Genomic DNA, 16,862 nt, shown 5'->3' on the forward strand with positions numbered 1-16,862 from the left:
GAGTCTGGGTTAGATATTGAAAAAGGAGCATAGAATTGGTCATAGTTGGCATTCATTTTGTTTTAGTTTTGGCTTTTTCCCCAACTAGGTTTCTGTTTTTACTGAAAAGAAAAGGGTTTTAATACTTGTTTTTAATGTTCTGGAAAGTGAGTAGAGGAGAGCACCCTGACAGTGGAGGATTATTAGTAGCACTGGTACTTATTTGTTACATAAATCACCCTTTCAGATCCTTAATCATTTGGGCAGTTGTTCAGTTCCCAGTGACCTGTCAGCATGTGTCCATGGGGCAAGTGCAGGCTGTGGTCCAAGCCTGTCTCGTCTCCTCCTCAGGGCACAGCCAATTCTTAGCACGCAGCCCCGATTGCCTGCACTTGAGGCTCCCACCGTCTGCCAACCAAGAGCCTATTTAATTTGCCCTCTACCATCAGGCAGGTCTCTTGATACTGTGAAAAGGCCTCCGTCCCACAGACATCTGTGTTTGCATGGACCTCTCTCCCACCTTCTCCGTGTTCCAAGTGAACTTGGCTATTTCCCACCTAAGGCCGTCATTATGTTTGGAGGGCCAGTTTGCCATGTTTTTCTGACTTCACTGGTATTTTGTGCCCTACCCAGGTCATTGACATGTGTCCCTGGATGTGAAATGGAGCAGGAAACAACAAAGGAAACAGGGCAGGCAGCGCGATTAGTGTGGGAAAGAATTTTGGGGGAGAGATTGCAGACTTTCTATTGAGTAGCCTGAGAATGTTCCTGATCCTATGAAGTTGATTTCCAGTAATTTCTTCCTCCTTTTCTTGCCTCCTGTTACAAGTTGGAATACTGGCACACCAAGAACTGATTGAACACATATTGAATAGGTGGAGGAATGAATGAATGACTTTATTTCCTGGAGCCAAGATTCTGGGCCAGTAAAGAAGAAGATGTTGGGCAATATAAAGAGCACAGAGCCAAGAGCCAGAAAATGTGGTTTCAGGCTGGGTTTTCTGCTGATGAACCTGAGGAATCTTTTATACCATCTCTGGGCAGTGGCTGCTTCAATCATAAATGAAATGCTTGGTCAACATTTGGGTTCCAAAAGTTTCAAACACAAGGATTCCTCTAAAATTTTGGTGAAATATTTCAGAGATCATAATGTATGGACATGTGATACCCACCACCCAGCAGAAATTCCTCCCAACATAATAATTATAATTTTACTGTCTTTGGTTTAAAAGATGGATAGCAGCAAAAAGAAATATTTTCATAGGAACTATGTTTTAACTGTTAGAGTAGTATCGACACTTTAAAAGAAATTGTTCGTATGAGATCAAGACATTGATTTCATTTAGGGCAGCCTTGAAAGAAACCTGTACAAGCTCATGTCACATGGTTCTAAGGCCCAGAGAAGTGTTGATGAGCAGCATGATCTATATTACCTCCTGCATCCCTCAAATGCCCCAGCTCTGCAGAGTGAGCACCAATGAGGTTTGGGCCTGGCATTCTTCAAGCACCCGAAATGGACTTCAAAGCTTGGCTTTGAAACCTCCCTGGTTTACAGAGAGGTAAATGCTTCCTTCCGCATATATGATGTGATGGCAATGAACATTCCTTTTTTTAAAAAAGTAGCTCCTCTGGTTTCTTTTGAGTGTTTGAAGTTTATAGATAATTATTTACACCCAACTTTCAGTGAAATGTCTGTTGCTAAAGTGAGTCGTGCTCTGCTTGAGTTTCAGCAGTAAGGATTAAATGTTTCTACTGCGCATTCCAAAGAAGCCTGAGATACTCTAGAATCAGGGGTTAGCACAATCTTTGGTCCTTGTCTTGCTCACATTTCTGAGGTTTTAGAGAAATGAATGATCCAAGTTACTGAACTGTACCACAGTGTGACTCTCAGGCACCCTAAGCCTCAGATTCTGGCTCCATGGGCACAAGAGCCAGAACATTGGGAGGCTGGGAAACCCAGAGAACAGATGCTTATCTATGTGATCATGCCCCTTTCATTACCCCTGCTTATTGTAAGATGACTGAGAACATCCTTGACCAGTAATTATTTCAGTGTAATGAAGTATCAACCAAGCAATGATAAGATGCTTAGTCCTGTGCCATGGAGTATGAAAGATTTAAAGAAAATCCACTTTTAAAGCCCTTGGACCCATGGAATGGAATCCAGGTTTCAGTAACTTAAGTTGTTAATTGTCTTCTAGAAGATTTATTTTATCCTTGTGGCCAGTGTCATCTTTTCTCATCTTTGAATATCCATCTACCAACAACTATGTTCATTAATTTATTTGACATTTATCACCCTCTTGGGTACTGGTGCTGTTTTCTTGGGCGCAGATATATGTAAGTTGTATTTCTTGTTCACAAGGAGGCATGACCTAGTGGGGAAATACAACTGGCCAATGGGGATTGTTACTAAGGGCCTGTTAAATGCTGTAGTAACCTCATTGATGGACAGACTCTGTGGGAGGACATAAGAAGAGAATTGACATGCAGGGCTTCTCTGTGAGAAGACTGAGTGGACTGATAATTCGACAATAATCAGGAGTCCACCAAGCAGATGGGGGTGGGGTGGGGAGCATGGAGAGGAGGCATTGTAGGCATAGGCAGATGCTGTTACAGTTACTTGGAAGTGTGGAAAAGTATGGCATGAGGAGGAGTGATGGAAATATCCTCTTGTGTGCAGAATTAAAATGGACTTCCTGTGAAACTGTGCATGTCATACATTGTTTTTAGCTTTGCATATCTTTATCCTGGTAAAATATACAGAGCATAAAACTTAACCATTTCATCCATTCTTAAGTGTACAGTTCTGTGGCATTATGTACATTCATTTTGTTCTGTGATTGCTACCACCATCCACTGGTCTCTGTCCCCACTAAATACTACTTATCTCCCCTCCTTACAATCCTTGGCACCCATGACCCTACTTCCTGTCTCTATGTGTCTGACTACTGTAAGGTACCTCATAGAAGTGGAATCACACAATATTTGTCTTTTTGTAATTGACTGATTTCACTTAGTGGATACCTTTGAACTTCATCCATGTGGTAGCATGCGTCCCAATTTCCTTCCTTTTCATAACTGAATAATATTCCACTGTATAGATATACCACATTCTATTTATCCATTAATCCATTGATGTTCAATGGGGTTATGTCCCATTTTGGTTCTTGACTAATGCTGCTGTGAACATGAGTGTGCTCAGATTTTGTATCTTACCACCTTAGTTATGAAACTTTCAGATAAGTGCAAAAGAACTTTCTGAAAATCCTTTATAAGACAGTGCCTTTGACTGAGATGTTCACAATTTTGTTGGCGAGAAGTGTGCATGCAGGAAGCCAAACTATAGGAAGCCATACTTCCAGAGTGCACTTTTAAATTTCCTGTGACTATTCACAAGAAGCCAAACCACAGGCTCAATCTAGAAAGGTAGTAACATAGGCAAATGTAACCAAGAACTTCATCATCTGCTTTTGCAAACTGTATCCCCCTCCTGGTGAAGTTCCTTTGGACTCATAATGGTCAGCATAGTGGGGACAGCAGGAAGGAACTGGCAAAAATGAATTTCATGGAGAAGAGCAAGAGGATCAGAGGATCTGTGACTGGTGAGGCAAATAGTTTGTAGGCAAGATGACTGAGAAACCAAAGATTCTATAAATAGATTCTTCTGGGAGCTAGACACTATCATGAAAATAGTTAATTGTGTGTCTGGAGAGGGTGTGCTGACTCCTAATGGCATCATTCTGGCACCTCTATTTCTGCTGTGTAGCATCCAGCCCAGGAATGGGCTTGTCACCTCATTAAATGCACTTGGCTGTGAGGACCTGCTGCTTCCCTTCTTGGACACCAGTGTCTGGGACTAGGTCATAGAGGGTTAGAAGGCAGTTTGAGAAACTGGGGACAAGGATGCCTTAGGGAGTCAGGAGATGCTCTGTACTGCAGACAGCCCTCTGACTTCCAGCCACTGTTCTTACTCATGTCATTGAGCAGTTACTCCTGGCTTTTGCTGCATCTGATCCCCTCCTGTACCCAGCCTCCCTGTGTTGGTCTTGCTGGTTGGCATAGCACGCAAGTTCCAGAGCCACGATTCTAACAGACTCCCAAGGCCCTCCTTCTGAACTCCAGGCACTTGACCCTGGCCCTTCTAGTCAGACTTTGGGTTTAAGGACTTAGGTTGTTTTGTTCATGAAAAGGTCAAGTCCTACGGGGCATAATCTGTCCTAGCTGGTGGGGCCCTGGTTAATAAAGCCTACCCACTGTGGGGAGAGCCAGCATGTTGGCACAGACTCCAGAGTTGGCACAGGCCTTGCAGGAGGCTGGCCTGAGCCTCAGACAGCAGCACCAGAGTCTTGTTTTTTCTTTAGTCCCTGGCAAATCCCAGGCCAACTGGATTCCTGCGGGACACAGGTGCTTCCTCCTGAGCTGCCTGCCCCTCAGAGCAACAGCAATTGGGAAATGGAGGGCTTGTCCCCAGAGCCCTGCTGTTCCCATTATCTCCTCTCTCTCCAAGTCCATTTTCTCTCCCCTGCCCCATGAGCACAGTAACATGATTTACAAGGGAAGTATTATTGCCATATAAACAGTGGTTTAATGACAATAAATGTTTAAGCATGATCAGATATTTGATTTCCTTTAATTTCCATAGTTTCCAACAGAACCACAACGAGCATACTTATTCTTCAGCTAGAATGGGTTGGGGACATCTGACTGCAAGGCAGGTGGAGTTGATGCAGTGTGTCCAAGCTCAGAGCCCTTATAAACCTCTCTCAGGTGGTACTGGCAGCCGAGCTGGGACCACCTCGTGCCTCACTTCATTTTGAAGCGCTGCAGAGCATCCTGCCAACTGTTGCAAAGAGCACCTGTGTTGTTACTGTCATTGAGATTGTGTGCAAGCTTCTGGCCTTGCTTTCCTGTGCAGTCATCTAGCCACATGCCCTGGAAGTGCCATCTGGGAGTATGTGCACAGTGATCATGTTACAGACTTTTCCATTCCACAGAGTTTAGTTGCATTTTGAGTTTGATCAGAATATGAAAGATATGACCAAAGTTGTCAAAACACTATAGACATAGCAAAGGTTTTGGATACACAGGTAAGTAGCTGATAGTGGTCTCCTGGAAGTCTTGGGGTGGGGGAGAGAGAGAGATGAGGGGTTGGAAATCTTGATTTAAAAAAAATCCTAGGGTGAAATCAATAAGGAGGTGAATCCAACAAGGAAGAGAGGGAGAGTCTTCTGGAAACACAAGACACTTAAGGGTCTGGTTCAGCAACAATAATTGTCTAAAACTCAGACTAGGAGAGAGCCATAGTGTCTTGCAGACACTGCGATGTGCTATTTGCTGCTTTGACATTGCTCCTGGGGAAAAGGAAGAAGAGAAAGTGAGTGGAGCTTGTGAGGGTAACATGCTGGAAGAGATCAGAAACTATTGAGGACTAACCTCACTGGTATAAGATTACTTGACTCTGGCTGTTTCTAGACTCCTGTGCTCTTGTTTCTTAGCTGAGTTGGTTCCCATGCCCCCTTTGTGTGCCAGTGCCTGGCAGAAGAGCCTTGACTGTAGGACTTGTTCTGAAGGGAGACTCAGCGGAAAGCCCGATTGAGCAATGGAAAGGCAGGTGTGTCAGGCCGTGCTGCCACTCCCCCTCTCCCAGTGGGCACGAGACCCAAGTCAGCAACCTGCAGACCCAGCTCCCTGAGCCAGAGGTAACTTCAGTTCATTGCTCTCCAATGGGCAGGAGGTGCAGTGCAAATTGCAGCTGTGTGCCTAGGGGCATGCCCCAGACCAGCTCTAGCCCTCACTCAGCTTGTGCTATCAGGTATATGGCCAAGGGCCTGCTCCAAGCCAGATGCTACTAGAGACAGCATGTCTCCTCCCTTCAGTCATACTCACTCTCTTTTACTCTCAAACTTAATGATTTTGGGTTTTCAGGTAGAAGCAGAGCCAGAGGTTTCAGTTTTCCTCTCTTTCTCCTCTGTTTTGCTCCTTCGGGGCCCCTGGTGACAGGAGAGTGATTGGGAGAAGTGACCACTAGACTTGGGGTAACATAATTGTTGTCACCTGGAAACTCAAATCAGCTATGAACCAGAGCCTGTCCTGGCTCTAAGGAGAGAGATTTCAGCTTAGTTAATGAGGCTGTGGCCTTGTCTCTAAGAAGCAGACAACCACGGGGCATCAACACTAACTCTGCACTACAGAATGAGGTCAGCTGAGAACTCAGTGGAAGGCATGGAATGTAGATAGGCACGAAGGTCTAAGGTGAGTTCTTAAAATCAGAATATTAAAAGGCATGGCTGAGGGAAGGTTCTGGATTTCAGATGAGATTTTCAAAGTAGGTTATACTTTCATCTCAGCATGGATTAGGTTCATTCTTTCCACACTAACTAGAAAGAATTAGGTTTTAGGTGGCAAGACAGGTAAGGAGCAAGTGCCTCTCACTCAGCCTGGGAAGTATCACAGTAGGAAAGGGTCTGTGTATAAAGTTCCCGGAGAAAAGGGCTTGTGGGTTGGAATGGTGGTCTTGGCTCTGGGTTTTCTATCACTGTTTATTAACCCGTAGTCCAGATGTTTGGTTGGAGAGCTTGGCAGGTACATTTGCTAGAGCTGATACCAAGATCCCAGCCAGATCTCCAGCTGGTCCACACCAGTTGAAAATGGTTTTCATAAACTGGATAAGTGCTCAGAATGAAGCTCAGTGAAGAAAATGTAGAGTATGTGCCAGATGTGAATCTGAAGTGTAAGTAATTTCTATGGATAAGAGTGTGTAGAAAAATGCCTGGAATTGAGAACAGCATCCATAGGCCTGTGTGGTAGAATCCCTAGCTCAGAATTGCAAATAGGAATTGAGGATGTAGGGTTCCTAGATCATGCCCCGCTTTACAACTCTCATGGATAAGATCCTCTTGAGAATTTTCTCCCCCTCAAAATCTCAGGCAATAGGGCTGTGATAGGTTTGGAGTCTGACCCACAGATAAAGGAATTTGGTAATTAAAAATTGTAGAGAATATCTTAGAGTTCATGATTAACTTTAAATATGTTAAAAATCCTGATGGGGAAACAGTTTTTATTACTCTTTCTTGAGGATCGAGTTTCAGCAGCAGAAACAAATTCCCTGACAATGGGAGTCATTAAATGACAGAATGAGTTATGAGGGGAGATTCTAGATCTGTGAGATTTTCATAGTAGGCGCTGCTTTTATCTGGTTAGGTTGGATCATTTTCATTCCTGGGGTTCTACCTGATGGTTGAATGAGGAAACTGAAGACCATTCAGAGTCCCTGTTTCAGCCGAAGGATGGTCTGAGTTCTTCCTGCAGACACCCCCTCCTCCCTGTTTTCACATCCCTAGAGGTGTCCTATACCCTGAGAACTGCACCAGCACCCACCCCCCATCCCAGTCTGTGGCCCCTCTTGGACAGATCATGAGCTAGTTGGGGATCTAATTGGACTGTGCTTCTTTATTCTTTTCTCCCTGCAGTATGAATTTAAAGCCAAGAACATCAAGAAGAAGAAAGTGAGCATTATGGTTTCAGTAGATGGAGTGAAAGTGATTCTGAAGAAGAAGAAAAAGGTAGGTGGGTTAGAATCTGAAACTCTGGTGAAGAGGGAAGCTAGAGTGGGCTTTTCCTTGGGACAGGGTCCTTCCCAGGTGAGATCCTCTGCTTAGACAAGCAGCCATGTTAGAGATTGTAGCCAGAGCTGGGTGAGGCAGGGGCCAGGGGTCTGGTTACCAGTTGGCTCAATCAGTCCTGGTATCTCATGGGTGATGGGTCATTTCCTGTCACCTTTGCATTCAGCTCCCCTCCCCCATTTAGATACTTTGTTTGTTTGTTTGTTTGTTTGTTTTTTGTGGGGCCCTCGCCAGCCGCTGGGGAACTAACTGGCTTTGCAAAGGCTGCTGGCAGCCTCGCAGCCCAGCGCTCAACCACTGCGCCACCAGGAGAGGCCCCCCATTTAGATACTTTTACTTAGAGCCTTGATCTTGGGAATGTTTTGAATTCAGGCAATGACAAGTAAGAGGGTATAACTGAGGAGTGGATGAGAGGAGCTTCCTCACAGCTGACACCTGAGGTGGCATCCAGCCCCCATTGTGTGACCTCTGGGTATAATTGCTGTCCTTCAGTCTCTATAAATAGTCCCTCTTACCAAGCCCCCACCACCTATTAGTGTGAAGGCCAGGCATTGCCACAGTGGGGAGGTACTGACCCTACAATGGGCATTCCTCTCAAGTTGGGTGATACCAGTAGGCATAAGTTGTTTAAACACTTGCTATTTTGCATTGATTGTATGCGTTGTGGGAGAATGATGTCAGCCTCTGCAAAAGGCTAAATTATATTGTGTGGGGAGGGGAGAATGTATGTGTCCCAACCAGATCCCCAGCTGGTCCACACCAGTTGAAAATGGTTTCCATCAATTAGGTAAGTGCTCAGAATGTTCAGTGAGAAAAATGTAGAGTATGCACCAGATATGAATCTGCACATGCAGAAGTAATGGCTAAGGCTAGCCTGTGTAAAGCAAATGAAGGGTGGGAGCCTTCCCCCTGCAGAGGAAAGCTTCAGTGGAAATTAGTGACCTTGAAGTGTTTATAGCAAAACTTGTTCAGAGACTCTGATCTTCAGATGCCTTATTCTGGTGGGGGAACAGCCCAATATGTTATGAGCATCTCTCATTGAGATGTTAAGAAACCATCTTTCTTGGTTATACTAACAAGCATCTAACAATACTCTTCTTGAACTGATACCAGCCGATAGTGAATTTCAAGTTCTTAGGAATCTTAGGTTGTGTTTGTGATGTGAGTCCAGTCACAGAGATAACTGGCTTTACTTTGATGTCTCTCAATTAGTACGTTTGCTTCAACTCCCAACTAGACCCAAGTAATTATCTTCTCTGTGTACATAATAATGGCTGTTTATTATAATGGTGGAATCACACTGTAGCCCTATGTGTTTGGGAGTAGACTTCTGAATAAGAAAGATTGGTCTTGAACTTCATCCAAACAATTGTTTTCCTAAAGGACCTAGAGGGTCTCAATTTCATGTGGTTCCTCTTATAAACCAGTAGCTGTGTTGGGATCCCCTAAGGCAACATTCTAGAAAGGCTCCATCTTTCTCATTAACAAAGATGAATTGTGTGTCTGCCATGTTCAAGGAACTGAATGGAATCCATAGGTGTATTGGACATGGATCCTTTCCTACAAAATTGTTTTTAATGACACTGGATGCAGTAGGTATATTACAGCACCTATAAAACTATACAGTAGCTATTTATCTTTCCCCCATGGGTTGTGAGCCTCTGGGGGCAGGAACCATGTCTTCTCTCATACCCCACTGCATCTCTATGGGAAGGTAAAGACTACAGGGAACAAACTGATGAAAGTAATTACATATTGAATACTAAGATGGTAATGAGAGCAGCTAACAAAAGTAACTAGTACTGATATTGAACACCTGCTGTTCATCAGACCCTTTCCAATGCACTGTTCACTTATTAAATCCTCACAACCATCCTGTGAGTTGGGTGCCATTCTTAGTGCCAAGCTTAGGACTACTTTTTCCCTCAAAATAGTAAGCATCTTACCCATCAGTAGGAAGTCTAGGTTTGAAACAGATCTGTTTTACTCAAATCCCAAGTAGGTTCTTTACATTCACACAGTGCTCTTCTACCTCCTCTGAACCCTTTGGAGGAAAGTCACTCTATAGGAGATGCCTAATTAATTAATCCAGGGTCTCTAATTTCAAGGCTGTACTCCACCTCAGGGACATCTCACTGCAAGGAAATGATTTTCCTGCCCAAAGAGTAGTATGAGTGACTGTGGCAAATCTAATTGGGTAAGAAACTTGTATCTAATTGGAGGCACTTAGGATTACAGAACCAGAATTTGGAAGAAAGGCCCTTTGAAATGATGTAGTCTGATCCTGTAATTGATGAGATATGATAAGAAAGGACAAGAAAGACCCTTGATTGTCACCTGCTATCCCACTGTCACCCAGGGAGTTATAGAGCCAGATCTAACTCAGTCCAGTTTTCTGTCTACCGTGTTGTGTTTCTAGTGCTTCTTTATATTCTGCTAGTCTTAAAACAGGCATAGTAGGACTTGTATGCAGTGTGTGAGAGTTTATTAGCTCTTCAGCTCTGAAATGCCTTTTCCTTGTCCGTAGGTAATCCCTGCGGCAGGAAATAGCAATTTTTTCAGACTAATCCTGTTCTCTGGAAGCATGGAGACCTTGTCAGGCTGAGTCAATGTGGCCTTTACAAGGTTTTATGAATTTTATTTATTTTTTGAGAAACCACCACTGCTGCCAGAAGCATGAATAATGGTTAAAACTTGCAGACTTTGTGATGTGTTTGCTGATCATTTCCAGTAGGGATAGAAAATAAATGTCAATACAAATTCTTCCTCCACCTTTGGGTTCCAAGGGAAGGGCTTCAAGGATGTTGTATGTATTTTCCACATTCCAAAAGGAGACAGGAGCACTGTGATCATTACTCCTGATTCCATTATGTTCTTGTCACTGTTTCAGGCAAATCTCCCTCTGAACCCGTTCCCACATAACCTTCCCTGCCAGAAGATTTTAGAATGACAAAATGGCTGCATCTTCTCTGGGAGGACTTGACATTTGCCGTCAATAGATAAAGGAAAGAGAGGGGCTCTAATTAGGGTGTGCGTGCCCTGGTGAGTGGTCATAGGGTAGCATACACTGCAAGTCCATTACCCTCTCTCACTGCTGAAGGTGAAGATCTTCCTGCAGGGGAAGGCAGGAATCTGTGATTTCATTACTTGGAGAGCAAAGAGAACATGGGGTCACAGGTAGACCGGTTGAATATCAGTGAGCACTCAAGTAGCTGGCCTTGGGGGACAGCATGTTAATTTCTCTGAGCCTCAGTGTTTTTCTTTAAGGTTGGGATTCATTTTGATCATTTAACAGGAGGCATTATATAAAAGTTCCTTTTATACATGGAAAAAAGGATTTGCCCCACTGTCATCTGGGAAATTTCTTGTGAGAATAAAATATGAAGCAGCTAAGGATGAATTTTTCTTGTCTTTCCTTTCTCACCCTCTTTTGGTGTTATTCTCCCAAAGAGCAGATGCCAAGACAGGATTTAGTGCCTATGAGAGAAACTGGGGAGGCATCTGGAAAAGTCAGGGCTTGCTGTCAGACCGGGTGGGGCTGACTCCAAGTGGCGGAGCCAGGGAAGGATGATGGGGAGAAAGTCTCTTCAGACAATGGTGGGTCCACGGATGGTTTTGGCAAGGCTGCCAGGGGGCTCTGAGGGTACGGCGTCTGCCAGAGGACACTGTGTCTCTCAGGACTGGATCTGCTTCAGGAGGATCCCTGCAAGCTGGTCAGTGGCTGTGGCAGCCTCTGGGAAGCAGGCCTCACAGCAGCGACCATGATGATGGGCTTCAGGTCTGACAAACCTAGATTCACCATAACTCCTTGTAATTGAGGTCTGTAGGGTGCATTCTTGTGCCCACATTTCTTTCTCACTCTAGAAAATGTTGAATAGCCAGTATATGAAGCAGCGCCTGCTTTAAGTTCAGCTGCTCCATCTCATTGACTTTTTAAAATTACCTTGGAGTAAAGAATAAATAGAGAGAGAGAGAATTGGGGGGAGGGAGGAGATGGCATAAAGAGACAGGTTAACAAACTGAGGCCTCCCTCAAGGGACAGCAATGCCATGAGTGTCCTTGGCAGGCAGGGAGGCAGGAGGTAAGTGCAAGGAGTTACACATGTGTATATACAGAGGGAATGTGTGACAGAGTGTCAGGCAGTTGCCTTTGAAGGGCTTATCTGCCCCATCAGGCTCTCTCCACACTTATAATCCCTTAGATATCTGGAACTCATGAGAAGAACCCTTATTCCCCACCTCCATGGATCACACCCAGAGACCCTCGACCCCCTGCCAGTGGTTATGCACCCCAAGTAATGTGGTGACAGTCACGGGGGGAGAAGCGGAAAGATAGCCCCAAACCTCTGTGAGAGAGCAGGCTCAGAGGAAGCTCAGGGGAGCAGTGACAGAGAGCCCCTTCCCCCAAGAGTGTCCACAGCAGCTCAGTAGGAAACCTGTACATCTGCTCCTACCTGACAGTAACTAGGAGACAGACCTTCTCTCCCCTGCTTGAGTAGAGTCACCAAAAGACAGTTAAACAGAAAAATCTCTAGCATTACGCAACTCAAAATTCAAATGCCCAGGTTTTCATAATCACCATACCAGAAATGAGGAAAATCTCAACTTCCAGAAAAAGAGACAGTAGAGACCAACAGCAAGATGACCTTTGGAATCGGAGATTTGTAGGTATCCATCAGGACACTTCCGAAGCAATTCCAGACTCCCTGAAACAAGTGGACAGATAGAAAACCTTAGTGAAGAAGTAAGAGGTGAACCAAATGGAAGAATGAGAAATAACACAGTAGCTGAAATAAAACCCCAGTAGGTGGGCTCAACAGCAAAGAGGAGGCGTCATACAAATGTGGCTAATGGGATGGCATTAACCCTGTGGGCAGAATGTGTGGTCATGACTACTGACGTGGCTTGATACCTAATTGTTTAATATTTATGTTACAAACCATTTTGTGACCAGAATCAAACCATCCTTGAAACATACTATGTTTTGCTGTTTAAGGAATTCCTATGTGAACAATTATATTCTGTTTTTAAGATTTGCATTTAAGTACATGGACTGCACCTTAGAAAAATCTCAATGCCTCAGTTGGAAACCAGTTTCATGGATGCCAGGAAGTGAGGAGGTGGCAGAGAGTGCATCAGCCTGTCTTTGCTGGGGAAAAGGAGGGTCGCAGCTGGAACATGAATACCTTTCTGTACCTGTCAGCTGAGGGAGCCAGATCAGTGGACCAGGCTTTGAGGGAACACTGGCAAATGTCTCTTGTTAATGAAAGTCAGCGAGGGTATGGAAAAGTCCAGAAAACATGGACATGAGGAATGTTTGCAAAACCTAGGATTATTTGGTATAAGAACAGGGCCTGAGTTGGCTGTTTATGTTCATTGGAGGCTTCTCTCAGGAGATTTGCTTCAAATGTAGTCAGACTTTCCAGGGCAGTGAGCAGCAATTAGATTAAAGAGCTTTTGGGAAAAAAAAAAAAAACAGTTAATTCTTAGTTGGAGCTGAAGTTCTGTCTGTAAAAGGCATTTGCTGTGGAGTACTTGCACCAGTGAAATCCACCTCCCTGGGTTGGCTTGGTGTTGAATCAGATTCGGGAATTAAATGGCTAGTGGAGGGGTGGATACAGCTTTGTTTCTGAGGAAAGCCAGGAAGGGCTCCTCCCTTGTGTCTGTGGGGCCGGGATGGCCTCCCATTTCTTGGTGGAGGCCTCTACCTGTCTCCACACCCCATCTGCACTGAGAGTTGTCATCTTGTTCACTGTCCCTGGGAAATCCAGAGAGCTGAGTGCCTCTTAAGCGATAATTAATCCAACCAGCACTTTTATTGGCCTCTCATTCTCTGTTTCATGGAGCGATAAGTGTGTTGCCATTTGTGCTGTACAATACTGCCCATGTGACAGGACCAGGGAGGGTGGGGGTGGGGTCTCTGTCCTTACCTGGGTGGGCCATCTGAGGGCCTCTGATGCCTGCTAACCCTGCATTCCCCACCACGCTGGGGCTACTCATTAAGTGTCTGGGGTCTCCAGTACTCCTCTGATTGTTGTGTCCCTCACCCCTCACTCCATTCCTGTCCTCATCTCCAATCACAGCAGAATGGACCCTCCATGGTAACTGAGGATGGAATAGTTCACTCATAGACTACATTTCATTTGCATTGGACAGCATAATTCACTGTCTCTTTTGCCTGCCCCCCTTTTGTTTCTCCTGCTTCTCCTACTGTTCTTTTATTTTCCTGGCAATTTCTCATGAAATCGTGATTTGGAGTCTGCCTGTGGTCCCCTGAGGCCACTCTGGCTCCTGCCTCCCCTCTGCACCCTGGAGAGACAGTCCCCTAAAGTGCTTGAAGGAAGATGATGGGACCAGACACTTGACATTTCCCCTTGTCCTTTTGGAGCAATCAACTTGAGGCCCCTTGGAAAGAAAAAGTCAGCCCAAGCAAATGCATGTGTTTGCATAAGCATTGGTAGCTCAACGTGTTCCTGGGTTCTGTAGCGAAGGACAAGCCTAACTTATTCATTTATAGCTTCTTTTATTGCAGAAAAAAGAGTGGACGTGGGATGAGAGCAAGATGCTGGTGATGCAGGACCCCATCTACAGGTAAGAGCCAGTCCCTGCTGGGGAGGGTCACTTGGGTCCTGGAGCTACTGCTGGACTGAAGGGTCCAGACAAATTTAAATGCGTATCTACTGCTTATCCCTTCTGAGAGCTTTCATTTCTACAGAATGTGAGTACCAGAAGCATATCTACCTGATCTTTAAGACTGAGACAATTCTTTTTATGCTCAACTGCACTGAAGGAACCGGGAAGGCTTTGTTCCTGATGTTTAATCCAAGTCTTTCCTGTAATTTGAGACTTTTCTATTTATTCATTTTGTCTCAACTGAAATTTCACAACTGCTTATGCTTAGGGTGATCAAAATGAAAGAACTGGGGTTTCCCGTCACCTTATGCTCACACTTCCTTGTCTGATCCACCCTCTGAAACTGAGCATAATAAGGGATTTGTGACCTTTTAGGAAAGCAGAAAGTCACAAATATCACCAGAAATTGCTTTAATAACCAGACTGTAGGATTTCTCCAGAATTTAGATGACCACCACCTGTGCACACCCAGTGGAGTAATACCTGGTGGCAGTACAGATAGCTAGGGCCCCTTCCAGAAGCCATGGCAGGACTGTGGTTCATTGGTGTCATTCTTCTGTCCTGCTCTTTGCTGACCCAGCCCTCCCCACTCTCCCCTACCTTCTTCCTGTTTTCTTCAATGGGAGAATGAGTCATGGCTATTCATTCAGGATTTGGGAAACCTGATTTTTGTCTCCTCTCAAATTATTTGTCTTGGTTGATAAATTGGATAAGGGATGGAATTTGATGGAGATGTCAGCCTGGTGGCCCTGCCTGCCAAAGAGATGGCTGTAAGTGGAGTTTCCATTCACTCAAACAACTATGCAAATGTGATATGCAGGCCTGGCACTATGCTGGGGGTTTTGCGAAAATGACAAAGGTGTGGACCCTTGTTCTCAGCTCGTTTTAGTCTGGTAAGGAAGAGTCCCGAACAAACCACTGGGGCACAAGACAGGTCTGACAAAATGAATTCTTCCTCCTTGTTCCTGTCATATTCTTTAATACTTGTTGAAATCATCATTATATTGTGTTACTGTTACACTAAAAAGAAAAAAAAAGTTAATCTTTTGCCAGTCAACTAAGTGGTGGGTGGGGGCAGAGCTAGGCACACTCACTTTTGTATTGCTGGACTCAAGCCCGTGCCTGGCCTACGTGAGGCATTTCATAAATGTGGATGAGTGGATGGGTAAATGCACTGAATTAATATCAGTAAGTGAACATAAGTGGTTCTCAGGGAATTTGAGTTCAACTTGAGTGATGAGAAAAGGCTTGAAGAAGCAGATTGCATCTGAACTGGGCTTGAAGGATGTCAATGGACAAGCCCCTTGTCCATTTCTTTTTACAAGAATTAGATCACACTATTTGCTTATTTGCTTGCTTCTTAAACAAATTGTGATAAGTCCTAGGCCCTGGTAGAGTCATCCGCCAGAATTCTTAGGATGCTCACAGTAATTCTTTTCAATCCCGAGATTTTGCTAATTCTTTACCAAATTTTGTTGGTTTTATCTTTTTGTCTAAATACAGGAGTCCACATTTATCAATGTTACATTAGATATACTTCATGTGAGTCCATTTTCAGAGTGTCTGAATTCTTGTTAACCAGGGTTCAGTCAGGGAAGCAGGGGACTCTGAGTGTTAGGGCATAAGGGATTTGTTTCCGAGTATAAACCGAAACACTTCTGGTAGAAGCAGGAAGTAAAAGGTCCAGAAAAGATCAGAGAGGAGACACAAGTCAACCCTGGTGTGGGTGCTAAGTTGGAGTCTGCAGGAAGCTTGGTGGGTCCATGTGCCAGAGGGGATGGTGGAAGCTCTGGATGCTTCCTGGCTGCTGCCTTGCAGTTGGCAGTGGTGGTGGCCAATGCTTGCTGCATTCAGCAGGGCTGACAGTCATGAGGGAGAGCCAGACAAGGAGGACAGAAGAGCAGTTGCTGCTGCTTGCAGTCTCTCTCCCAGCTTTCCAGTATTTCTCTTCTGAGCACCCTTAAACTCTTAAACTGTAGCTCTGCAGCAATGGATATGCTGAAACAGAGTTCTAGCTTAGCTCAGTCAATCCAGTACAAAACCTGCCTGGGTCCCACTAACAGGTTAACTTTCTCTCCTGGTTTTCCATTAAGTACAACTTCAATAAAATAGTTTCACTCAAGTCGCTGATAAGGCTGTTGTAAAAAACAGGGGATAGGCCTAAAGAGTGAAAACTTGGTTTTTATTTTCCCTTTGCTTATTTCGTATTTCACTTCTTTAGTTAATATTCTTATTTTACCCTTACTGGCTTTATATATTTATGCATATAAGAACAGAGGCCAGAGGTGAGGAGGGTAAGAGGATTCACCAGAAACAGAGTGGGAAGCAGAAAGGAAGATTGACTGAAAAACACTGCTGAGGGGAGCAGTAGGCGAGACAAGAAAGGTCTGCTGTGCCATGTGGCTCAGCTTCCTAGCTGAATATCAAACTCATGCTGCAGTGGCTGAGGATAGCTTCTTAGTGCTGCAGCTTAACCCCTTGCACCACCAGGGATGCCCTCCCTCACTGGTTTTTAAAGTAAAAAAAAAAAAAAAGCATTGGCATAGTTGGGTCAATGGCACCATGCTTTGGAATTTGTTTCCCTGCCTTGGTATCTTCTACCTAGCCTTACTGGGCACTGGTAAAA

At 44.6% G+C, this 16,862-nt stretch overlaps 1 protein-coding gene across 2 annotated transcripts in view; it reads left to right on the plus strand.

The window, feature by feature from the left end:
- NOS1AP (nitric oxide synthase 1 adaptor protein) overlaps positions 1–16,862 on the plus strand; it is a gene marked incomplete at its 3' end in the record, with an annotated part of 237,176 nt that overhangs the window by 161,726 nt on the left and 58,588 nt on the right. The window contains exons 3-4 of one of the 2 annotated variants that reach the window (XM_084249721.1): positions 7,452–7,544; positions 14,121–14,194. In XM_084249721.1, coding sequence (XP_084105847.1) covers positions 7,452–7,544; positions 14,121–14,194 — 167 coding nt within the window. The remainder of the gene's footprint in view (positions 1–7,451; positions 7,545–14,120; positions 14,195–16,862) is intronic. The other variant, XM_084249720.1, reaches the window with a different exon arrangement.

The sequence above is a fragment of the Talpa europaea genome (assembly GCF_964194135.1).
Source record: "Talpa europaea genome assembly, chromosome: 12".
Taxonomy (NCBI): domain Eukaryota; kingdom Metazoa; phylum Chordata; class Mammalia; order Eulipotyphla; family Talpidae; genus Talpa; species Talpa europaea.